The sequence below is a fragment of the Chenopodium album genome, chromosome 14, assembly GCF_948465745.1.
Source record: "Chenopodium album chromosome 14, dcCheAlbu1.1, whole genome shotgun sequence".
NCBI classification, from domain to species: Eukaryota; Viridiplantae; Streptophyta; class Magnoliopsida; order Caryophyllales; family Amaranthaceae; genus Chenopodium; species Chenopodium album.
This window is the reverse complement of record NC_137847.1, coordinates 34791636-34818486: the sequence shown is the minus strand read 5'-3', so window position 1 is coordinate 34818486 and position 26851 is coordinate 34791636. Positions and strand designations below refer to the sequence as shown.

The following is a 26851-nucleotide window of genomic DNA, read 5'->3' as shown; positions in this document are numbered from 1 at the left end:
TCATTGCTGCTGTATCTTTTAGTATATAGTTATTGATTTTTTAATAATCCAACTATCCCACTTACCTCATGTTTTATTTATGTCAATTAAATTGCCTAAAATTATGTGTCGGTCAAGGTGTAACACTTAATAAAACACGAAGAGAGTACTGTCTATAATTCCTCTAATTTTCCTTTAAAAAATAATTTTCTTTTTTTACAAAAAAAACCCCTCGGAATCTGACTTTAAACACAATACTCCACTACTCCTTAATGAACTACTTTTAACAAATTCAACCTGAATTTGATCTTGCTCACCAATTTTGGGTAATACCTATCAAGATTTGTACAATTGTTTCGTCTCTTTATTAAAAGCATATTTATAATATTTATTATTCACATAATGAAAAAATATAGACTTATAATAAAGGGACAGAGAGACTAAAGGAGTACTCCATATAAATTAGGCCATGTTCTCTTCACCTTAAAAAAATAATATTAAGTAAAAATAAGTTCAGTTTAGTAAAAATAAGTTCAGTTCTATAAAACTAATTGCAGTTCAGTAAAAATAATTTCAGTTCAGTAAAAATAAGTTCAGTTCAGTAAAATTCAGTTTTCTTAGAGAAGAATTATAATAGAAAATCAGTAAAAATAATTTCAGTTCAGCAAAAATAATTTCATTTCAGTAAAATTAATTTAAGTTCAGTAAAAATAATTTAAGTTCAACAAATATAATTTTGTTTCAATAAAAATAATTTCAATTTAGCAAAAATAAGGCGAAGAGAACGGGACCTTACTCCGTAGTTCGTACAAATGACCGTTACAACTTACGTAGTGCCATTAACCAAATTAAAATTATGTGGTCATTAGTTCATTACCCATTTACCCCCTTATTGCAACATAATTAATCAAACATAAGACGCAATTCAATTATTGGGAAGAACAGCAAAGACCTCCATTACTACTCCAGCCTCCAGGCGCAACAATGGCGATACATCTGAAACTAAACACCCTCCACCATTGTTCACGGTCTTTCGGCACGGCTCAACCGTGTCCTTCCTACTCTAACCTCACATTCTTCCATTTCCGTCGTCATCATTACCCCTTCTCTAAAACAACACTCAAGCATAATTCAGCAGCATCCACAGTAGTTTCCAGGCGCGCGTTACTCTCTTCTGATGCTGCGCTTTTCCAGGATGTTGACGCTACTGTTTTTGTAATCACTGGTGGTTACTCTCTTGTTTCTGTCTTTGATAATCTCACTCACCGCAACATCATCTCTCAGGTTTATTTAGATGCTTTTTTTTTTCTTAATTTCAAGTTAATTGCTCTTTAATTTACAATTTTAAACTGGGGTTTTGGTTTGGTTTGGATTCTTCTGTAATGAGGGTTGTATGTTATATTGGCTCAGAAATCAGAGACGTGCAGAACATTCAAACTTAGGAACTTTTTTTTTTTTTTTTTTTGAATAATTATGATTTTATATTTAGTGGGTGTTAATTATGTGATTCTCTTTGGTTGATTAATGAGCAGAGCAAAGCTCTTGAGTGATAAATTTTACAAAGGAGTAGTAGTTTTCCATTTTGCTTTGGTTACATACAAGAAAAAAAAAAATGGTAATTCGTATAGTTTTTTCATTAATGTTAGGTTATCTTTGGGTAATAATATTACATTTTGGATCAAGGTCTAATGGAAACAACTGCCTGTAATCATACAACTATGACTTCCTAGCCTATATTAGGCACGCCTTCTTCAAATATAAGGCGCCCAAAGAATGTGTATGTTGGCATAATTGTAATGTATTGGAGAAAATTTCCTTGACAAGCATCCTTATAAATTCATGCTGAAACTTTTTGTTAAAATCTTTTGGAATATCGATTTACTAAAGGGTAAAGTTCCATTGATTGTTCTTGCAGTATTGCAGTCCTTTCAAAGATACTAGTATACTAGATTTTTTTACTTTTCAGAAGTTCCATTAAAGGAAAATGTTCTGATAAAACAATTTTGGTTCTTTGCCCTTGTGCATAATATAAGGCACTGCGGCTATTACAATTTAACTTTGTGATTGTGGATACTCCAGGAATAAGTGGTTAGTTCTTTCTTAATTTAGGATGGTTTTGCAGCTTGATGGATTCGAAAGATATGGGGAAAAGAAAACAGCAAACTGATGTGTCTTGGATGAATGTGATAATAACCGACGTTTACAAAAATAACAACATTTGTGTCTTATTAACTATAGTCTCGCTACAAGTTATACAAAATCCTATTCTATTGATACCTTTATTTTGTTGTTCGTCTCAAGCTTCCTACTGTATGGTACAGAAACTGTGTAGGAGAGGCGAAATTCTGTAGGTCCGAGAAAGATTGGTGGTTCTTAATTTCTAGTACCTATATCAAAGATACTTGTCAATGTAGATCATGGATGTGTTATAGACTTTTTGTATGGTTCAGATGATTCAAGTGTCATTAATTTTCCTCTAGAATTACAAGGTATTCAATTCCATCTCACCCTGGCCTCTATTATTTCATCTTTCTCCCTTTGTGTCTGTCATTCTCATAGCCCCACAAGACAAGATTGATGATAATTTGGTCAATTTGTTGATGTAAACTGCAAACAAGCTTGAAGTTATCAATGTGTTAACTTAATAGCTTTGACATCCCTTTGGCTGTTGGTAGTCTTGTCTTTCTAGAACATGGTATGGCCAAGTTATCTATTAATGTGCAATTAATTGGAAGCCTTGTGTGTTACCTTGTAAGTCTTTTTAACCTAAAGCTGAGCTTTAATTGTGTTTTGTTTGTGGGAAGCATGCCTCTTGTACCTGCCTAGGATCTTTAGTTAGGTATTTGATGGCGAACTTGTCCTGTGCATACAAAAAGTAGGTGGTACATTTATTTGCTAATTTTAATAGGAAAACACAAAGGCAATTTGATTCTTAAATTAGTTCCTTGTCTATGGAGCAGAATTTGAGCAGAAAGCTTGTCCATATAATTTCTGGGTTGCTTTTTGTGGCTGCCTGGCCTATTTTCAGGTACTTCTTCTTCATCTTTATCTAGAAAATTGAGGTTTCTTTTTTTTTTTTTTTTTTTTTAAAAAAAAAAAACTTTAAACTCATCAATGTGACTCTAGAATAGTGCCTCAGCAGAAGCTCGGTATTTTGCGTCTCTTGCTCCATTTATAAATGGTTTGAGACTTGTGGTCAATGGACTCTCACTTGCAACAGATGAAGGTCTCATCAAATCTGTTACTCGAGAAGGCAAAGCTGAGTAAGTTTCTCAAATCCTTTAGAAATTTTTTTTGATGACTCTATTGCGTGTCTGTGACATTTTGCTATTTCTCGAAATTGCAGGGAATTACTACGAGGTCCATTATACTATGTTCTGATTCTAGCTTTATCTGCCATTTTCTTCTGGCGTGATTCTCCAGTTGGCCTGTTGTTGTTGGCAATGATGTCTGGTGGTGATGGTAAAGTCCTCAAATTTCCTTACAGATGAGCTGATAATTTGTTTTATTTAGTTTACCTTCCAGCTTCTTTTTTTATTCCCTGCAAAATTTTCTCTATTAACTATGGGAGCCACAGGAATTGCTGATATCATGGGAAGAAAATTCGGTTATTTGAAGTTACCTTATAACCAGAAAAAAAGTTGGGCTGGTAGCATTTCAATGTTTACCTGTGGTTTCTTGATATCTATGGGGTAAAATTGCTCTTTCTTTCTTGACGATTCAAATTAATTGAAATTAAACTTTAATGTGCCAGAGTGAGTTTGTATTTGACCCCAGTGCTTTGATGCATAGCTATCTGTTGTTGATGCCTCAGGATGCTTTACTACTTTTCAGTTCTGGGTTACTTCCAGTTTGATTGGAATCTCACAGCCCAAAGGGTTGCAGTAGTTTCTTTCGTAGCAACAGTTGTTGAATCGCTTCCAACAACAGAGCAAATTGATGATAATATATCAGTCCCTCTCGCAACCCTGGTTACAGCGTACCTCTGTATGTAGCTTATGGTCTAAAAGACTGCTCTTCCCCAACATCTCAAGGAAACTCTCAATGTTGCTTGTCCATCCAAGATCCAACCCTCATTGTCTTTTGTTACCATACTTTAAATTTTGTTGGCGTATCTGAAAGTCTTTATTGATTTTTAGTAATGGCTTTAATGTTTTTATTGATGAATTAGTTGGATACGTAAACATAAATCGATCATAAAGTATCATAAGATGCTTGTGGGGAGCCAACAACGACCTATACCTTTTTTCTTTTCATTCTTATTTTTTTTTTTTTTTTAAAAAGAAACATCTCACTTAATCCGCTTTAAATATCTAATGTCGTATGACTTTTTATTGACACTTTTGACATTTATTTTTTCGGGAGTTTGACTTTTATCCTTTATATGGGGATTTAAATAGGGACCTTTTCTAGTTTGGTGCCCCGTACAACCGTTGGGTTGTTAATAATTCTATAACATAAAATTTTTATCTATATACCAAGTTTTAAAATTTATCATTGATACAAAATTAGTTAGGAATTGATGTGATTTTGTGACGATTTTAAATTATGCAATAGGCATAATGACTAATAATAATATTGGTAAAAATGCTTGATTTAAAAAAAAAAAATAAAAAAAAAAAATAGCAAAGTAAGTTTGAAATATTAGAATTTTTTTAAAATAACCAAAAATAAAGCAAATCAAAAAAATTTCTAAGCTAGTTCAGTTGACCCGAACTTGAAACTTTGTGCTAGTATGAACATATTTTGATCCGTGGCCTGAAGTGACTCGACCCAAAATGACCAGTGACGACCCGATTGATAGTTCTACATAAAGTAATAAAATCTAATATATATATATATATATATATATATATATATATAGGGGAGTTTTTTCCCGAGTTTTTAGAGAGCCACGTAGGATTTAATTTTTTCAGCGAGCCATGTAGGATAATAAATTTTAGTGGTAGCCAATTAAATACGAGATTATTAATTTCTTTTAGAATTAAATAATTTAAATGACATTTAAGTAAAATTGGCTAATGAGATTTCCCAGTTTAAATTAATTAAATGTAAAATATTATCTTTTGATATTAAGAATTTTATTTAAATATATAACAAATTTTAGCACATAAATATATATATATATATATATATATATATATATATATATATATATATATATATATATATATATATATATATATATATATATATATATATATATATATATATATATATATATATATATATATATATATATATATATATAAATTATTTTAAAAAATTCAAACAAACCGTACATTGCACGGGCTTCATCTAGTAATATTAGATTGTGAAGTTTTGTATTTAAATTGATTAGGATATATTATAAATGAATGTTGTACTTTTTTTAACTTCTTTCTTTGCTCCCAAAATAATTATGATATAAATATAAATTTAAATGATAATTTTTGTGAATTATAATCTAATAATTTTTTTTTAAAAAAATTATAATTTAATTTGTACATCTGAAATATTGGTATTTTATTGAAAATAAAACTCTAAACTAACAATTTTATCCTGGTTTCAAAAAAAAAAAAAAAAAACCCTAAAATTCTATCCAAATAGAATTCTAAACTTAACACTTAATTTAATTAAAAATCAAAAATTTCTAAAAAACTTATGGACAAATGTTGACCATACTATTTGTTTTCATAAACTTGTGATGTATATGAACCAAGAGAAGGTATTGAAGTCTCACCAATAGTTTGGTGAGTCAAGCCTTAAAACAACAATCTCAGTTTGTAAATGATACAGAGTATTATATAACCAATAGAGAATATTAATATATTATAGTTTCAATAGAGGATATCATTGAACAAACAAATGATATCATCTATAAATGAGATGATATCATATACTTTGTATAATAGAATCAATAGAGAATTATCCTAGATACAATAGATAATATCATATAACCAATAGAGGATATCATCCAACAAACTAATAGAAGATATCATCCAGCCTACAAATGATATCATATAACCTTTAGAGGATATATATCATCCAATCTATAAATGATATCATCTAGGCAATGAATCATCAATCATTTCGAGGATATAATGAAAATAATACATGATATCATTTAGACAATGGATGATATCATCCAACTTATGAAGGATATCATCCAACTTATAGATGATATCATTCAACTCATTATAGATGATATAAGTTAGACAATAAAATTTATTTTATAAAATAATTAAAAGGTCAATAATGGTTGAACCACCATTGAAAGTCTCGTACAAAGCTCATGGGTATAACATAACATGCTCAATTCTCAACTAAAATACATGCATTTGTTATCAAAAAGCTCACAATTCAACATACATTCACATGGGACAATTAATTTCAACAATTATACATCATACAAGAAAGCCCTAAATCGATTTTTTTGGGCACTTTTTTTTTTTTTTTGAAAAATTCGAGAATCTCAAACAATTATCTAACTAATTCAAGCATAAATCATGGACAAATATAATTAAAAAATCTTTATTAGGTCTGAACATCAGAGAGGCAACTGCTAATAAAGAATCAACAGCAACAAATTCGGTCAAAATGGTTGAATTATACTCAAAGACCACTCAAACGAAGAGATTGCTACCATGAACAACATGGATAGATCCAAACGACGTCATTGAGATAGTAGAAATTGAATCTCAGCCATTTAATGGGTTGAATTAAAATTGGTTGGAGAGAGAATTGATTACATTGGCTCAATTCCATAGAATTGGGGTTCGGATATTAAGTCTCGAAATTTTGGGATTTCATCCACCTTTGCATAGCTTATGATTTCAGCACTATTGTCGTAGCAGTGGTAGTTCAGATTGACCAAGTATTGGGTGAGGCCCCGCCCAATAGTGATGAACCAATGGCTAGCCAGTGGCAGATACAGGATTTTATTGGGTGCTGGATCACCGTCACCGTCATCCATTAACTACATACCTATCGATGTAAGAGGTGAATTTTAATTTGTGGAGGATGATTTTGTGATGGAGGAGGGTGATTTTATGGAGGAGGATGAATTTTGGACTAAAAAACTTGTCGTTATATCACACTTTTTTTTTCTTTCATTTTGAAAATTAAGTCACAATTTCAATAATAATTACTGATATTAATTAATTAATATCGCTCATATAATGAATATATGTTACCGTTATGGATCGCACTAAATAGTTAGGATTAGGTTAATTAAAGTATAATTGTGTTAAAAATTAGACGTAGTATAGATTAAGGAAAAAAAGGTAAAACTAATCACACACTGATCCCTAACTAGAGTAAAAATAGAAAATACTAATAATCCTATATATAAAGTGAAAGGGGGTTTTTGGTAATAAATTTCACTTTCTGAATCTATTGGAAGTAGCGACAAACCAATGAACCACCAATGTACGTGTGTAATTAAATGCTTTCATTTTGCTATATACCTTAGCGCTTTTATATATATATATATATATATATATATATATATATATATATATATATATATATATATATATATATATATATATATAATTTTTTCCCTAGGTCACGTGACTCACCGTGACCATAGCTGGATCCGCCAATGTGACTAACTACATTAAAGTATTAAGAGATTAAAAACACAAGGTTTGCAAATTGTTTATATTTTTGTATGGTTTGCACGAAACAAGTCCCAAAACAATGACATCAAAAGTTTGATGATTCAATACAAGTACAAAATATAAAGTTACTACCAAATGGTGGAAATACTATTTCACAACTTGAGTATGTAAGGGTAATAGCTAGGTTGTTTGATGTGTGCGGTAACAAGTACTAGTACAAAATCTGATATCGCTTTTGCAATAGGCAAGTTGAGTTGACACAGTAGTAATCTTAGTTTGTCACATTTGACAAGTTATATGTCATGTACTTGACGTATTTAATATAAAGAAAACCATATATTAGTGTAAGGATTGTGTGCCCATCGTAGGAGATCCTTCTTCTTAAATGCCCATGTCCCTTCAAAAGCCTAAAACTTTACACTTGTTAGGGTGTATTAGAATTTGAATTTCTGACTGTTTAGAGGACCTTGAATTAGAATTGATTCTATCATTACGCTTTTTTTGTAAGAAACAAGTAGGAATCACCAATGAGTTTTAGAAAAACTTATAAACCTCGTTCATGCCTTTCTCCCAAGTAGAGTTCAAGGGATATTTAGCACAAATCGTAAGTTTACCTATGCCCAAATTGGTCTACGTGTACCAGAAATGAGTTCGGGAGCAAGGGTACTAAAATAACGTTTCCTTTAGGGGGGAATCGCTATCCTAGCCCTAGTACGACCTCTACTAGCTCTTCTTTTTTCACAATTTCATTACCAAACAATACATGCAACGTGATACCTAAAACTAAGTTAGTTGATTTTATTTACAAGCATCAATCACGTAGGAATTACATTGCAAAGGTTGTTATTCTTATTTAATCAATATTCGTGAAAAGAACGAAAAAATAAACAAGATTCGCCTTAACTTAGGTGATCAATCAACAATTAATTATTCAATTCTATTCTTTATTTAACACAAGATACTATGTGTATTTAATTAATTAAAAGTTCGTTTAAAATGATCAAACAACACTAATTAATTAATTAAAGATTATTTAAACAAGAAAACAAAGGTGATTGATTTAAGTGCTCGGGAATTTACCACTTCTCCTTGTTAGATCTTCATTTAGAACACTTATGGACCCCTTCTTGTTCAGGAACCTCCACCGTAGTAACAAGTATTAAGGGGGGGTGAGTGTTTAGGACAAGAGGGTTAAGAGTACACAAGTTCACAAAGTTTCTGCCAGAGTTTTAGGTTAATTTTTGTCTGTTTCAGCCTTGTATTAAACCTCTATTTATAGGAATGGATGTATTTAGGGTTTCACGTATTCTGCCGCAACAGGTGTCGCGCGCACCTAAATGGGTTGCGAGCGACAACCCAGCGCAAGTGGTTTAGATGGCTGCTAGGAGCAGCGCAACTGAATGTCTTGCGCGCGGTATTATGGTAAGATTCGATTTTATATTTTTATGAAATTCTGAATCTTCCGCAAGCGCATCACTAGAGGTTGCGCTGGGTGTCACTCGCAACCTTGTGAGTTGTGCGCGCCAGACCAGCGCGACTCATTGAGTTGCACACGGATTTCTCTGCGGCAGCATTGATTTTTAACCTAGGCGCCTCTAAATCCGGCATAATTAGGTTTTAACCACGGGCTTAAGCCTAATTATGATCGGGCTTAGTTGACTTGGACCTTAATTCATTTTGTTTTGGGTTTAGCTAGTTATTTTGCATTTTTGTGACTTAATTAGTTGTCCATAAGCATTTCTCATGTTGATCCAACACAAAGATGGCTTTATTTATCGTCATAGCACTTCCTGTTTGGACAGGAGGCCAAAAGTAGATGTCTATAGTTAGCCCCTACTTTTATCGAGTCTAGAATAGACGAGGATCAAAGTAGACAAGGAAATAAATCCGAGACTCATTCTGCGAAGTTCCCTAAGAACAGAGAATCTTTCAGTAATGTTAAGGATGTCGAAACGATCCTTGATTCGCTAAGTGTTTTAAGACAAGTAGCTATTAAGGCTAGAAAAAAGTATTTTCTAGTCGTTACGCGCTTAAGAATCTAGATTGATCCTTTGCAAATGTAGACCGCTTTTATAAGTAAAGGCTGTCCTGGGTGATGTCTATCATGAGAAGATATCGATTTAAAAAGAGTAAAGAGGATGATATCCTCTCAATTATGGCATCTTTGATCTAAAGTCCCTCGATATGTCATTGAAACTTTAGTTTGATTTTAACAAGTTAAAAAGATGATAAAAAGAAAGGTGTTTCGACATTCGTAGCCTAACACGTGAATAAAGTTCTTGACACTCGCTTGTCAAAATGCAGTATTCGGTGTCCACAAGATAGAAATACATGTCTCAGGACTAGAGGCATATATCCAAATCCAGTGAGAGAGAAAAAAATCGACAACTCTCTCAGCAGTTTTGTCCACAAGATGAAAACACGTGTCTAAGGACCGAGGGCACGTGCCTAAATAGATGCGACATCGCACGTCGCTCTTTATACAGGGGGTGGATGGACACCCTAACTGTCCGGTAAGCCAGTAAGCTCACTAACTACCGTATTTGCTTCCAGTCGAGAAGTGTCTGTTCTCGATTGGTTCGGCGCGCCAGTCGACTCGTTTTAGCTAACGCCTACAGAAAGACAGAAACTCTACCGTTTTAGTTACGAGAGGTAGATCACGTTGCTGGGAAGAGGTGAAATTTTACGCAACACCTATGGCATACAATGTTCGCTGTATGTTAACGCTATCCTTTTTGCTGTGGACGCCTGGAGACACCTAAAAATGTCTCCCCGAAACCAAACCGATGATGAACAATCTTTCACCACCATTATTGGTCGGGTTGAGTATTTAATCCCAGGAGTGCTTAAAATCCATGTTAAATCAAACTCAGTTCACAAAATAGTCAATGGATCAGTCCTAATGTTTAGTTAAAGCATAATCCAATTTATATTTTGGCCCGAACTTTTTTTTATTCATTTCATATTATTTATTAATCTAGCCCAATTAATGAATAATAAACCTATAGCTAAATAGCCCGAAATTGTGAAACGACACTTAAAAATGCTGAGCGTAATTAGGTTAAAATGAATTTAGACGCAAAAATGGAAAAAAGTCTACTGTGTCACGGCATCACGTTCCGTGCCACGGTGGAATTTGCCACGTCATGGCATATTTTGCCGTGTCCCGGTACACATGCTGTGACATGAGAATCTTCCGCGTTTTCTCCGCGTTCGTACCTACACGCGTTTTATCATTTTAGGCAGATATTTCCTGCGTCACGGTACATTATCCCGTGTCACGAAAGATTTTGTCGTGTCGCGGAAAACCGCTGACGTGTCATGGCACCCAAATTTAGGGTTTTATCATTTTAGGGTTCCGTGTTTTCCCTCTACTCATTTTCCCTATAAATGCCCCCCTCATTTCTGCAGTTCGGGGCATCAATTAATTCTCTTTTCTCTCTTCTATGCTCTAGCCTAAACACTAGCTTACCCTATTCTTCCAAAATACTTCCTTTAAGCACTGCAAGGTGTCCGTACTTTACCCGAGGTTCCATCCTTAAACCAAGGCGTGAAAGGTAGAACTGTTTGAGGGTTTAGCCCCAAATCAACTCTATTTAATTTAATTTTAATTATTGTTTTATTGATTTTTCTTGAAGTTACTACTTCGTTTATTGTTTTATAGTTGCAAGCAAACAAAAACAAAGTAAGGAATCATGTTCCTTTTATTTCTATTATTTTTCTAACGATTTTTATCATGTTTGTCATATATTAATTGTTGGATTATTGTTGAATTGCTTCCAATATTAATGTTTATTCTATTATATTTTCTGATCACTATATTGCATGTTTAAAGGGAATATGTAATTGAAAATCATGCCTAATAAGATAATTTGGACAACCGGGTTTAGTTTCCTTTTTAATCTTGTTGTTTAATCAAGTGATCACGAATATTTTAGAATTATATGTTGCATTAATATTAAACCAATTTAGCATAATAATAGTTTGGAGTGAATTGAATTTTTGTTTGTATGCCTTTGAGATCGCAGGGATCACTTTTCACTATAAGAATCGAGTAGAGGCCAATACGGGCGAATGTGACTCCATGACTCACTTCGTACCATCATCCCCGATCCTCCTTTCATGGTTTCGAATCATATGGAGTTAGTAATCTCATGGATTATGAATGGGGTGTAACCTTCACGGGTCAATCGTTGTTGCCTATCGTTGTCCCTTTATTCGTGGTTGCCATTTATGATCCGTGAACGGTTTACAAGTTCCTTAAAAACTTGTTGGCGGCTCCCTACTTTATTTGTCCCTAATCGTATACGTCAATATTCCACTTCCTATAAGTGTCAAGCATATTCACACATGCTTAACGTAGGCGCACTTCAAACGGCGCCTACAACGCCAAAAAGAAAGAAAAGAACGTGACATTTCTAAAGTCAGTACAGTAAAATGACAAACCTGTCTATGAGAGCTTTTACATAAAGCACCACTACAGAATGTCTTAAGACACGCTCACGAAAACGTCCAAAATGTATGCTTAGGGCAGGCACAAAACACGGCGTGCATGTAGGATGATGTAAAAAAACTATCAAAGAAGAAAATAAACTACAAGATGCAATGCAAATAAAAGATTTCAATAATTTGCGCGCCATTACGTCTAATAACGAGCAAAAATAGTTATAAATAAATCAAACGGATCAAAATCAGAGTACCGGTCTATTAGTGAACAGTATCCGCGCGCAACTCAGTGGGTCGCGCTGGCCAGGAGCGCACATCGTTCTGAGTTGCGTTGGGCTGTCACGCGCAACTGATTGAGTTGCGCACGACATTTAAATCAGCAAAAAGAAAGTCGCTGAGCGCGATTTTTCGTTTCGCTCTCTCTCTCTCCTTCCTTCGCCATTTTCGTTTCTTTCTCTCTAAAAAGCTCGAAATTTTTTGTTTTTTGAAGCTAAAGGAAGTCGATCTCGCCCCTATTCATATTTTCCATAATCCAATATAAGTTTTTACTAGTTTTGTTCTATTTTTTGGCTGAATTGGGGAATTTTCGAACCGCAAAACCCCAATTTTGAATTTGGGGGTTTTCGATTTACTCCATAATTCTTGAAATTGTTTGTTCCATGTTGTCATGCTATGTTTAAGGAGTGATTTGCAACAAATTTCATGAAAAATGATTGAGTATTGAACCTTGTATGAGCATTTCTTTGTTTAAGTTCGTTATTGGCATATTTCTTCGAATTTTGGCTCGAATTTTGTTGTTTTGCTTGCTCATTTTGTAACTTGTTGATTATGAAGTGAATTATAGCATTAGAACTACAATAACTTTCATGAATCATGTTTCAAAAATTTTGAATCCGAAAAATGGCGCGAAGTATATAGTTTAGCTTGTTTTTGCCATGTTCGAACCTTAAGATTGTTTGGTAGACGATAATTATGCTTATGTTATTATTATTCGTCTAAAGATAGTTGGTTCTTTGAGATTTAGAAATATAATCTCTAGAATACTTTAGTTAAAACTGGTATAGGATGGCTTTCGTGGGTGTTAAAAGCCCCCATTTACTGAGTTTCACTACAGGTATCGTAGCCCCCAAGCATGGGTGGCATTCGATTTTCGCGTTTTTCCCTTTTGGCAGCCGTTATGCTGCCAAAATGAGTCTAGAACACGTATACTAGTCTTTTTAGGGAAAAAAAAACTAATAAGGACTTTTATCCGTTATAGCATGGATTCCCCTTCATTCGTCGACGCTGAGGAGGACTTAGGAGGACCCGGACCTGACGAGGCAGTTCGCCCTCGAAAAAGGGTGACACGTCCTCGTAAGGAGGTTTAGCAGCGACGCGTCGGAGCTGATCGACGTCGCCATGAGGATGTGGTCTGGGAAGCTCCTCCCAACTAGGACCCTCAGGTCCTTAAGTGGGACCTAGACCATCACGTTTCGATTCGGAGTTGGTGCAGCATAGTGAGTTCTTTTGCGTCTCCGTTTTGTTTTATATCATCATTTCTTTCTTTTTGAAAAGCCATAACCGTATTTTTTCTCATGTTTCTTTTTAGAGCGAGCCTAGCATGCGTTTGTACGGCTTGAGTGACTTGAGAGGCCGCTTCGAGAGTTTACACGACGTGGTAAATGAGGTGGTGGAGCTTTCGGGGATCAGCCTCTAGCTGGCGGCACTTCGGGACCTATCAAGTCAGCCTGCATCGTCGGCTTTCCTTCGTGGGTTGTTGGAGTTTTGGTGGGATTCCACCAACACTTTTCATTTCCCATGGGGAGAGATGACGGTTACCCCTTTCGACTTTTCTATGATCACAGGTTTTTCTTTTGGAGGTGAGCCTGTGGTTATGGAGGTCGTGAAGGGGTCAGACGAGAGGCTGCATGATCTTGTGGGGGACCGTCTTGCGGCGGCCCTTCATGTGTATGCGCAGTCTTGTCCGTACTCGGTTCTTGCCGACGAGCTGTCGGTTAATGAGGTTGATCGGCAGTGTACACCTGAGCAGCTGGCTCGGATTTACATTGCCCATGTTCTTTCCGTCACTATTCTAAGTGATCGGGGAGAACGTTTCGCTATCGGATTACTCATTTCCTTAGTGATTTGGGGTAAGTGGGTAACTTGAGCTGGGCGGAGGTGTCGTATGCCCGTGTGCTTATAGCTATGGGCAAGGAGACCCGGGTGATGGATTCCGCGACAGCTGCTGATGTGCCTCGGATCTCCATTTCGTGGCATGGTCGTATCCTCGAGGTGCGTATCTTAATTTTTTGTATTTTTTCATCATCATTTCGGCTTTTGATTAATCGTATTCTTTTTCTTTAGGCTTGGGGGTACTCGTACCTGCCTTTTCTAGCCCACAGGATACTTGGGGAGGCTCGTTTTCCTATTGGCCATCGTCTGGTCATGATTAGGAAGAAACGAGCGACTTCAGCCGGCGACTTTCGCTGGAGGATTCTTTCGGCGACTCGTGGGTCGGTGAGTATTTTGACAACACACATGTTCATATGTACGCATATTTTTTGAATGATTTTCTTATGTGGTTGTGTTTTGTAGATCGACCTCCGTCCTTGGAGTTTGATCGTTAGGGTCCCTGAGGCTATCCGGGCAGGTATGGTTCGCTACCGTTTCTAGGCCCTTTATCAAGGACTTCCTGTGCTCCAGAGGATGGACGCTTGGTTCTTAGGTGAGCGCGTTTCTGGCAGTCTTCGTCTGAGGAGCCTTTGGTTCCTGCGGATCCTCTGATCCGGATGCTGCGTCTGGACCTCTGTTTACCGAGGATCGAGCTCAGGCGATCCTTGGTTATCCAGCAGAGCAGCTGGTGATGCCGGTGCATCTTACCTGACGTTCGTCACATCCAGGCTAGCTTCTTTTCCAGCTTTTGTTCCGGTTAATATTTTTTCTTTGTTTATTTTTCGGAACCTTGACTCCTGTTATCATATTTTCAGCGAGTCGAGCTGGGTGGTTGGGTGCCTCCCACGGCGGAGATCACGTATACCGATGCTTTTGGATCGGTAATTTGTGAGATTCTTCTAGCGGTGGAGGATGAGGACATATCGTTCGTACCGGAGACAGTTGAGTCGGTATGTTTATTCTGTACATGTATATTTCTTTTTTTTTTTTATATATATCATATACATTTGTTTTATAACTGTCCTTTATATTTACTTTTTGGAACAGGTTCCGCGGGAGACCGTGAAAGGCATGGTGAGGAATATGCGTGCTTTCCAAGCTGCTTATCGGAGAGTCCTCGTGGCTTTGTCATGCCATGATCATCGGATGATCAGGTAAGTTTGTTTGCCATCTTTTTTTTTGTTCAAAGTTATTACACATTTCGTGTATTAATCTTTGTTTTGGATTTTGCAGGATGTACAACAGCCTTCCGAGAGTCGCCGAGCATCCTGACTTCCTCTTTTATATATATATATATATATTTTTTGCTTATGGAAAATGTACATATACACATTTTTTTTATTTTTATTGTTGTACATATGACACATATTTTGTATCTGTCATATTTTTTCCATAAGTGTTAATAAGTGAAAAAGAAAAAATTTCCAAGGGAGGGAAAGGGTTCCCGACTTACTCAGCCTCGAAAAAAGAACCAAAAAAGAAAAGGAAAGGAAAAAAAGGAAAAGAAAACCAAAGGGGAAAGAAAAAAGGTAAAAGGAAAAATAAAATAATAAAAAAAAGAACTTATAAGAAAAAAGAAAAAAGGAAGTTAGGAAAAAAAAGAAAAGAAAAAGAAAAAAATAAAATAAAAAGGATGAAGAAGGGAAACAAAACTAACAAAGGCAAGCGTATGGATTAGTCATAAGATTTCGTTGACATTCCGTTATTTGATAGTCCGAAATACGGAAATAAACCAACCAACATGTCGCGACAAAACAGGGGGTGCGCAACTGGATGGGTTGCGCACGGCTGCCGTGCGCATGTAAATTGGTTACACGCGGTTGGCGCGCGCAACTAGTGAGATGCGCGCGCCACCTGTGGGTGAACTTCCCTTTGGGCGAAAATTGTCAAAAAAATTACCCCGTTTGGGTCTATTTAAACGTGGTTTCGTGTAGGCTTTTGATCATCTCACATTCATTCGCTAGTAATATTATCAAGAAAATTATTTCTCTCTTTTCTACTCGTTCTCTTTTTTCTTTTTGAACAATGGTAAAAACCTTTGAGCAACGTTTGGAACAATGGGTCACTTCCCTTTCAACCGAGGATAAATTAGCTTTTAAAATATACCACCTTGACCCCCTATTAAGCTATATGCAACTTAATATAAATTTTGATTTTATCCATGCTGCAGTTAATCATTGGGACTCGAACCACCATCTTTTCCTCTTTAAAGGGGATGAAATTGTCCCATTACTTGGGGAGTTTGAAGCTCTACTAGGCTTCCCTGAAAATACTCTCCCCGTGACATATGCCTTTACCTTGTCAGATTCCAAACCTGTTTTTCAACGATTTTTTTGGCTTGAATGACAATGATATGGCCAAAATTGGGACAGAAGAAGGCATAAATTTAATTCAATTTATTGAACACTTCGTTGCTCCTCGTGACAACTTGACTAATATGTTTTTGTCTTGTTGTCAATTGTTTACTTAGGACAGTTAAAGAATACGGAGATTATTTTATAGTGTTCATAGTGGAGCAAATAGAGGGGTGTCATTCACCCGCTCTCTTAGCTCTGGCGGAAACTGTTATGTGCTTGAATCGCCTTAGAGGAAACTAACGAGAACGGTATCACGGGAAGTCCACTCCTATTACACGTACGATTTTTCTTTTGTCATACATCAACGCAATCTTAAAAGTTGTGCTGGTCTAACTACCGCAATCTTCTGAGATGCGCTCGGGTGGTGCGCGTGACTGATTGTCATGCGCGCACCACCTGCTGGTGTAATGTCGCAAATTAATTTTCCTTTTCTTTTTTTTTCTTCAGATTTGGCTCATGTAGCGTTTGCGAATCGTTGATCAACCACAAAATCTTGAGGCCAACGGAGTGAGAACATTCCCTGGTTGTCGCATTCTCTACAAACATAAGAATGAGGAAGAATGGACGTCTTTTTTCTGTCTTGGGGTTCCTAACATACGCTTTGTGATTCCTTGGTGGAACATAAATAGTATGGTTGGGAATAGTTTTAATTGTCCCTACATTAGGCTTTTAGGCCTCTCTAGCACTACTTATATCTTTCCTTGCAGGGTGATGAGACAGTATGGGATGAAACAAATTATTCCCCCACAGGATTGTGATGCCCCTAAGGATGTGAAATTTAAATTTGAACGAATTCCCCGTTGGATGGAATATTGGTCTAGTCTTTTGAAGTGGGTGATGCAAAATCCCACGGCGAGCATAGTACTATCTTCCTTTTACAAGGCTTGGATGAACGTGATGGACAAAGGAGAGTTAAATAAGGCTCGATCGCAAAATCAAGCCGCTTCGGCTCGCAATTCACCCAAGCCTTCAATGCATTCGGCCACTACTACTCCTCCTAATGGCAAAAACAAAGGAGTGAGAAGAAAGTTAGACTTGTCCTCATCACCTAAGGCTCGTTCAAGGGAACCCAAAAGAAAGCCTCCTCCTAAACCCGCGCAACAAGGCGTGAAGATTAAGGAACCTTCACCAAATCCTCACAAGAAGGCTCCAACAAATACGACAAGGGAAAGAGAATTGAAAAGGCCCCTATTCCTAAGTTGAAGAATAATGTTTGGGTCAAAAAGAAGGCCAAGGGGAAAGCTCTAAGGTTGTCGAAAGTACGGAAACTACTCCTCTGTCAACTGTGACGATTGAAGACATAGTAAAACCTTAGAGTGTTACACAATATTAGTAGTTTAAATAATTTTTTTTGAATAAAGTGTAATTACTACTATGATTTTTGTTTTTTTTAATTACTTATTATCTAGTTCTATAATGTCTTTTGAATTTTGATTGGAATAAAAATGAACTCTTCTTATTATTTTTTTTTATATGACCAAATCATAAAGATTGCCTACTTATTCGTATTACGAAATCAGGTTTTCGCGTAGTTCTTTGCAAAAAAGATATATATATATTGTAATTTTTCTTTAATCCTACTTGTAGAAATTAAAAGAAAAATTAATTAAACTTTGTTTAATAACTTAAATCAAGGTTTAATTTTGTTGTTTCATAATGTTTTAAAAAAAAAACCGCCCTTATTTTATCGCTTGTAAAAATCAAAATTTTATTCAAGTGTAAAATTCTAGGTTCATAGTTCGTCATCAGGTGGCGCGCGCAACGTTCAAGGTTGTGCGTGCCTATCGCGCACAACTGATTTTGTTGCGCGTGACATCCGCGCGCAACTGATCTAGTTGCGCGCGACACCTGTGCTACGAGTGTTTAAATCTTTCTTTTTAAAAATCATTATTACCCCCCCAAGTGTGAAGAGTTTTTTTCGTGATGTTCGAAAAAATTTGAACACTTTGAACGGTATACTATTATTTTTTTAATTCTCCCCCTCAAGTGTTATGAGCTTTACCGTGTGATTCGGTAAAGTGCATAACACTTAGAATCTTTAATTAAATGTTAATAGACATGATTATTAATTATGAATGAACGAGTTTATCCGGATTTTTATATATAATAATTTTTAAGTTTATCAATGCTTATTAATTGACGGATTTCATCGCCACCAATATCTATTAATCGAACGGCTCCTCCTGATAGAATTTCAATTACGCGGTACGGTCCTATCCAATTAGGTTTGAATTTCCCTCTTGGTTCGGTTGGTGGACCCCTAACCTATTTTAATACAAAGTCACCTTCTTTAATATTACGAGGTCGTACCCTTTTGTTAAAGTGTCGCGCGATGCGTCGTTGGTAGACTTGTACATGATGCAAAGCTTTTAATCGTCGCTCATCGAGGAATGAAAGCTCTTCATACCTTGCTTGTACCCATTCAGCTTCCGGTAGCTTACTTTCGAGTACGATGCGTAGGGATGGTATTTCTAGTTCAGTTCAACTGGTTGAACTACGTCCACGCTGAAAACTAAGGAGTATAGAGTTACTCCTATTGATGTTCGTATGGATGTTCTATAACCTCATAGGGCGAAGTGTAGTTTGTTCGGCTAGTCCTTATAGTTTTCTGTCATTTTCTTAATAATGACTGTTATGTTTTTATTTGCCGATTCTACTGCTCCGTTCATTTGGGGCCTATATGGAGACGAGTGATGATGTTTTACTTTATAACGAGCCAAGAGGGTCTCAACTTCTGCTTTGAATTGAGATCCCTGGTCACTAATTAGTTCATGTGGAACTCCATATCTAAAAAATATGTTTCGTTCGAGAAACTTTACGACATGTTTAGAAGTGATATTAACGTAAGAAGCGGCCTCGATCCACTTAGTAAAGTAATCGATGGCTACTAGTACGTACTCGTGTCCTCCTGCTCATGTTGGAGAAACTTTTCCAATTATGTCAATTCCCCAAGTCGAGAAAGGCCAAGGAGAAGTGAGGTTATATAGTTCGGATGGTGAAAGATGTTGTAGATTAGCAAACATTTGGCACTCTGGACATTTCTTAACGTTGACGTATTGTATGCAATCATGTTCCATTGTGGACCAAAAGCACCCTTGTCGAGAGATCATTTTAGCAAGAATTTTTCCATTCATGTGAGGTCCACAAACACCTTTGTGAGTATTCTCCATAAGGCGTGTGGATTCCGGGTGGTCTATACATAATAAGCTTTGACCATTGGGTCCTTTTTTGAATAATTGACCATTTAATAAACCATATTGGGCTATGAGTGTTCTTAAAGCTCGTTGGTCTTTCGATGAAGTATTTGCAGAATATGTGGCATGAGTAATGTATTGGAGGATATGATCATACCAAGGACTTTCTCCTTCGATGTCATTTATTTCCTCTATTGCGTTGCAATAAGCTGGTTCGTCTCTTTTATCAACGCACAATGGCATCATATTTAAGTGATCTGGAATGTTGATCATTGAGGCTAATTTTGATAGTGCATCGGCAAATTGATTCTCATCCCTTGGGAGGTATTTGAAATCAATATAATCAAAATGCTCGATGAGTTGCTCTAGGTGTGCTTGGTATAATATCATTGTGGAGTTCTTAATTTTCTATTTTTTCAGTATATGATATATTATCAACCTGGAATCTCCATATACCTCTAATTTTTTCACACCTATGCTAGCTGCTGCTTCTAGTCCAATAATGCACACTTCACATTCCGCGGCATCATTAGTAACCTCAAAGTCTAGTTTGACAGAGATTGGAGTATGTGCTCCCTTTGGATTTATGAGTAACACTCCCACACCACATCCTTTTTGATTGGATGCACCGTCGAACTACATTACCCAATCGTCATTTTGTGTCATGAGAATCTCTTCATCCAAAAGATGAGTAGTTTCTGCATGACTTGTTTGAATAGGATGTTGAGCCAAAAAATTCGATATTACTTTTCCTTTTATTGATTTTTCAGGAATATATTTTAGTTCTAATTCGGCTAACATTACCAACCATTTGGATATTCTTCCTTGTATGGGTGGTTGATCAAACAAATACTCTATCGGATTTTGTTGTGAAATCACATGAGTGGTGTGGGGTAGCATATAATGTCGTAGTTTTTTAGTTTCCCACACTAATGCTAAACTTGTATTTTCCAAGGTGCTATATTTGGTTTCATATTGGATGAATTTTTTGCGTATATAATATATTGCACGCTCGACTTTTTCTACCTCTTGTGCTAACATGGCTCATGTGGCTGTTTCTGTGACGGTGATGTATAGGCTAAGAGGTAGTTTGGGTACTGGTGGTGCTAAAACTGGTGGACTTTTGAGATAATCTTTGATTTTCCAAAGGCCTCTTGGCATTGATCGTCCCATTCATGTTTTTCCTCTTTTTTCAATTTTTTAAATATTGGCTCACAAGTCATCGTCAAGTTATTAATAAATCGACTAATGTATTGTAGTTTGCCAAGGAATCCCCTAATTTCTTTTTCTGTTTGAGGGGAGGCATATTAACAATTGCCTTTATTTTAGAGGGATTGATCTCAATGCCATGTGTGCTAACTACGTATCCGAGTAACATGCCAGAAGTCACTCCGAAGGCGCATTTTTGTGGATTCAATCACATTTTATATGCTTTTATGTGTCCCATTCTATGTTTGGACTTCACAATCCTGTCATCCACATATACTTGAGTAATAAAGCATGTCTTTTCTTCGTCTTCTTTTGCCATTAGGATTTGGTTGTAACCTGGGTATCCATCCATAAAGGATAACATTGCATGTTCAGCCATGTTATCTACCAATATGTCGATTTGTGGTAGAGGAAAATCGTCTTTAGGGCTAGCCTTGTTGAGGTTCCTAAAGTTGACACACATGCGAACTCGTCCATCCTTTTTAGGGACTAGGACAGTGTTTGCTACCCATTCTGGGTAATTACATATGCGAATAAAACCTGCGTCTAATTGCTTTTGTACTTCTTCTTTTATTTTCAAAGCGACGTTAAGTTTCATTCGTCGAAGTTTTTGTTTTACTGGTTTAGAGGTAGGGTTCAAGGGAATGGTATGTTCCGCAATTTCCCTATCTATTCCAGGCATGTCCTTGTATGACCAAGTGATTGAGCGTCGATATGAGGATCGATAACTCTTCCGGATTCAAGGTTAAGCCAATTTTGACTTCCTTTTTGTTTTCATTAGTTCCTATATTAATTGTTTTAGTTTCTTCAATTACAAGATTCTTTTGTTCTCGTTCATTCATTAATTCAACCAGTTTGTTAATGTTATCATCTTCATTAGATTGATTATTATAGCATTCAAAAGATTCAAGAGAAGGCATATACTCGGAAATAGAGCTCATATTATTGAAATAAAAAGAAAGTACATCAAGAGGAGAATCCTTTTTGGGATCCTCATCCTTAAAACTAGAAAATAAAGACTCACTAATGGCCACAAGGCCTAAATTTTCAGCTTCCTTAAAATCTAGACTGGACTCATCATCAGATTCTTCAAACATCTCCCCTTTGCCTATGGTGTTCTCCAGCTTGTCACCTTTATGGCTAATCCACTTGAAAGTCTTCCTCCACCCATGCTAGAAAGTTTCATTGAAAGGGGTGATCAACAAGGATGGGTCAAAAGATTCAACTTGGATGGCATTTTGATTAGTCATTGTAGCAACATGGTTTTGCTCTAGTCCAAACAGCAAGTTAAATGCTTGCCTATCATAGCACCCTGGAATTGGGCGTTTTGATTGAACGATTCTGAAATCGTCATTCAAGAAGTAGCAATCGTGGAATATTTCGAATCCAGGCTTCTTGGTACCTTTTAGAACTAATGATTCTGGAAAGTCATAGCATGGGTAATATTCTCCTTCCCTAATTAATTGACTGTTGAGGGTTTAATTGTAGGATGGGAGTAAAGAGATTATCCCTTTCTTAATATTGTCTCTACATGATTTGATCTTAGCATCGTGAGACTCGAGTTCTTCTTTGGTTGGCTTATTTCCCAATCCAAAAGAAAAGCTTTTCTTTGGGATAGGAAGTAAAAGAGATTTCTTTATTCCTATTCCCAAAGGCATCCCAGGAAAGTAACTACTCTTGAACAAGGTGTTGTTTACTATTGGGGTGGAATATCGATCAAGCTTGAATGGTTCATCCAGGCTTTCCTCAATTTCCAGTGTGCAAATTGTCTCCGCGGCGAATCCCCACATGTCCTCTTCATCATTATCGTGGTTTATTTCAAGAAGTAATTGATCGTTTATTGCTATTTTAAGAGGAGAAGCATGTATAGACATAGGAAGACCTTGATAGTTTAACCTAATCATTTGATGGAGCGAGGATGGTATTGCTCCAAGCTCATTTATCCAAGGACGTCCAAGAAGAAGGTTGAATGTAGGTTTAATGTCCATAACATGAAATTCAACCATCTTTTGTATTGGGCCTGCGGTAAATGGTAGCTTGACAGTTCCACACACCGATCTCCTTGAATTGTCATAGGCCCTAATGCTTTGTGTTGTTAATTGAAAGTCTTTTCTGGATTAAGGCCTAAGTATTTCGCAGGTCGTAATGGTGTAGGGAATATTTCAAGCATCCCACACTTGAGCCCCACTGTGATCATACACTTAAGTATGGTGGCGTCAAAAGGGAAGGAAGGTAGAACAAAAGAGTCGCCAACAAGTTTTAGGAACTTGTAAACCGTTCACAGGGTGAAGGTTACACCCCTTCACGATCCATGAGATCGCTAATTCCATGGTGGTCTGGAACCATGACTGGATATTCGGGGATGAAGGTACAAATCCAACCTAAAAGAGATTGAACCTGCCCTAAAAATAGGCCTTTACTTTATTCTTCTCATATTCATGTGCGCTTTTTGATTAACATACAATCAATATATTAATCCTAAACCTGTTTAATCTAGTTGGTTGAATTTTAATGCACAAACAAATCTATTGTTGGCGATCACTTGAAATAAAAATCACATTAGCCTAAATAAAATTATTAATTATCTTATTAAGCGTGATTACAAGTACAAATTCCCTTTAATCTTGCAAGAGAGGGCGTGATCGAGCAATAACAATAATAATATCAAGCAACATATCGAATATTAACAAATCATAATCATAATAATAATCTCAAAGCATAATAATAACATTAGCAATATCCTACGCATGATACTAATAAGATTAATAACAAATCCAAGCATGTCACTAAACATTAAAGATCAAATATTTAGTCCTAACATGATACTAACATGATAGAAGAAATAGGAAGCAACTTAAACATGATACTAGAAAGCAATAAAAAACATCCTAACCTGATACTAGGAATTAAAATAATATAAACATACTTTCTAAAGATATAGAGTAATAAAACAGCTTACTTTGTTGTCTCGTATCTCTTTCCTCAGAAATTGTCAACCTTTCACGTCTAGGGCGAAGGCAACTTCAAACTTGGCTAGGTGTGTCTAGAACTCGTGAATGCGGTATTGCGTTTGTAAAAAGGCTAGGCTAGAAAGAGGGAGAAAGAACAAGCTATGCTTAAGAGAGATAAGAGAATTAGAATTGTTGATGATTGTTGATGAATAGAAACGGGGAAATACGACCCTATTTATAAGGAAAAAGGTCCCGAAACGATAAAAAAAGATCGAATTTGATTCGAAGTAAAACTGCTCCCATCGCGGCGCGACAGCTCCATCGCGATGGGATGGCTCTATCGTTTCGTGATGGTTCACGTGTTAACTCAAAGCCGTACAGAGTCCTTAATCTAATTAAATTAGACTAATTAACGTCCGTACTTATCTTTTAAAATCAGATTTAATTCTTTTAAAAACACTTGTTTTATTAAATTCTTTATTTTCTAAAAGATATAATTATTAATCCTAATCCCACTAGAATTCAAAATAACCTTCTAGATTATTCTAGAGGATTAAAATCAATCCTAATGATTTTAGGAATATTAATTAATGGGCCCTCCACTTAATCATTGGGCCATATAAAACCATTTCAATCCCAATTTAGTATTTTGGCCATAACTTCCTCATTATTCATCGGAATTGGGCTTATAATATATCGTTGGAAAGGTATTTTCGAGCCCAACCCAACTACACTATTATTGGACCCTTATCATGGATCAAACTAAAATTGGCTGGACATTTTCCATAAATAGAGTAAGAAAAGAAATATTTTTGAATACAGAAAGAAGTATTTTTATTTAAAACTACCACATCACAAGACTTTTCACATTTCACTTTGTTCGATAATTAAATGACGTGAAAGTTATTCATCAATGGGTTTGATTTTTAGGGAGACACAATCAGGTGTCTACAGAAGCCCCTACTTTGACTGAGTTTGGAGAAACGTAAGTTTCGAAAACAAAAGTCAAAGTAGCGATAGGGATGGAGAATGATTCAGAACTATCTGTGATCCTAAATCATTCTTGTAATGTTGATACGTGCAAACTAGCGTTAGTTTAAACAGATAAAAGAGTTAGAAACGCGTATCTTGCACCGCGAGCACACGTCACTAGAGTAACCGCATTTTGTTGTATTTATTGTGACGAATTCCACAGTGCCTCGTGAACGTCATCTGAAGGTAAAAGTTGCCTCACTATCTTCATCTGTTCGTGACAATCTTCCACATTACCTCGGGAACACCGTCGAAGGCCGCTGCTTGTAGCTATCTTCAGGGTTGTGGCAGTACCTGACAGGCTAAAGTCGTATCACCTAATTAAAAGTAATTCCCAAAACCACTAACTAATAATAGATAGGGAAGTAGGGTCGAATCCACAGGGAAATGAGTCTTTCTATTCCTAATTAATTATTATAATCTAAATTATTAAGTAACCAAAAGTTGTTAATTAAAGGAACTATACTATGAAGAATATGAGTAGGGAGAAATCAAAGGATAAAAGACCTAGGGCATAGGTTCACCAATAAATAATATTCCAGGGTAAAACATAACAATCAATCATCAATACATCAATTAATCAGATCATAACAGGCTTTCACTACGTATTACAATCACAGAGTTAATTTACCGGTATTAAATCTCATCTCTCGAATCTCGACCTAACCATTTATAAATTAGTCTGCCTATTGAAACTAAGCCCAAACATCAATTCTCATCTCTCGAATCTCGACTCAATATTGCTAAACTCATACGAATTAAATCTGGCCAAATCTAACCGCATAACATTAAATCAATCAATAGGAAATTAATCAAGCATTGACAATTAACAATAATAAATTACCCCTTCATATTATTTATGGATCCCCATAACCCTAGAAAGAAAACTACTCACACATAATTAAATATAAACTAAACAAAGCAATTAAATAAGTCATGATGAAAGAGAGAGAATAAATAACTGAGATTAAAGGAGAAGAAATCGTTACCAAAGTTGAAGGAAACAAGAGATGGAATTAAACAAAGAGTTGTAGAGAGAGAAAATAATACTAGAGTTTAAGAGGAGAGAGAGAGAAAAGTTAGAGAGAGAAAAGAGAGAGAGAGTAAGGGAAGGGAGAAAAGAATACTAAACTCGCTTAACAAAAGCGTATCTTTACTAAGCTCAAAAATCCTAAGTTAAAACAACTTAAACAACGCTTAAACTTCTCCTCAGAAACACGCGGCCGATCGGGCGAGGCACCGCCTGATCGGGCGCGCCTTCGGGCAGAGACCCTTGCACCGGGCGGTGACACTTCGGGCTACTTGAACTCCTTGTTTAGGCTTGTAACTCGGCCTAAACCAAATATCCTCCTTGGGGATTTAATCATTCGGTCCAATGCCTCATCTTCTCATAAGTCAAGCCCTTAATCACCGGTTCGATGACTCTAACCGATCTTGGGCTACGAAAGATGGCCGTGCTCCTCCAATGCTCGTAGTCGCTTCATAAAATCCCGGAAAAATTCTCAAAGAGTGCAATTCCCTATAAAACTCAACCAAAATTACGAAAACACTAGAAAACACATATTAGTAATAAAAGTGGCTCTAAAGAGCCAAAATCACTACTAATTAAGACCAAGGGACGGGGGTAAAATACTATATAAAATAGACATATCAGTACCTTGCCATGGCAGTACCTCGTTGTTATAGACAATCTCCTCTATACCTTGGGACAACGTCGAAGACTGCTGCTTGTAGCCATATTTAGTTTTGTTGTGACAATCTTCCACACCTTAGGGAAGATCGTCGAAATATTCTAGATCACGAGCTATTTTCTTGAATCAAGGTGACAACCTTCACAATCATAGAGAATGTCGTCGAAGACCACCTCATCATGAACCGTTCTTCTCAAATCTGGGTGACAACTTCCACAATCATAGCGAACATCGTCG

At 36.2% G+C, this 26851-nt stretch overlaps 1 protein-coding gene across 1 annotated transcript; it reads left to right on the top strand.

The window, feature by feature from the left end:
• The first annotated feature begins 869 nt into the window (after positions 1-869).
• On the top strand, positions 870-4146 carry LOC145579166 (phytol kinase 1, chloroplastic-like). Its single transcript, XM_081636425.1, has 6 exons — positions 870-1263; positions 2940-3007; positions 3111-3242; positions 3326-3441; positions 3557-3671; positions 3794-4146. Exons 1-6 carry the CDS (start codon positions 964-966, stop codon positions 3972-3974), a joined length of 912 nt encoding a protein of 303 aa, XP_081492551.1. The 5' UTR covers positions 870-963; the 3' UTR covers positions 3975-4146.
• Positions 4147-26851: the final 22705 nt, after the last annotated feature.

Coding starts and splice junctions, on each gene's coding strand:
- LOC145579166 (XM_081636425.1), top strand. CDS start 964: ATGGCGATACATCTGAAACTAAACACCCTCCACCATTGTTCACGGTCT. Junction 1,264..2,939: donor ACCGCAACATCATCTCTCAG/GTTTATTTAGAT, acceptor TCTATGGAGCAG/AATTTGAGCAGAAAGCTTGT. Junction 3,672..3,793: donor GGTTTCTTGATATCTATGGG/GTAAAATTGCTC, acceptor TTGATGCCTCAG/GATGCTTTACTACTTTTCAG.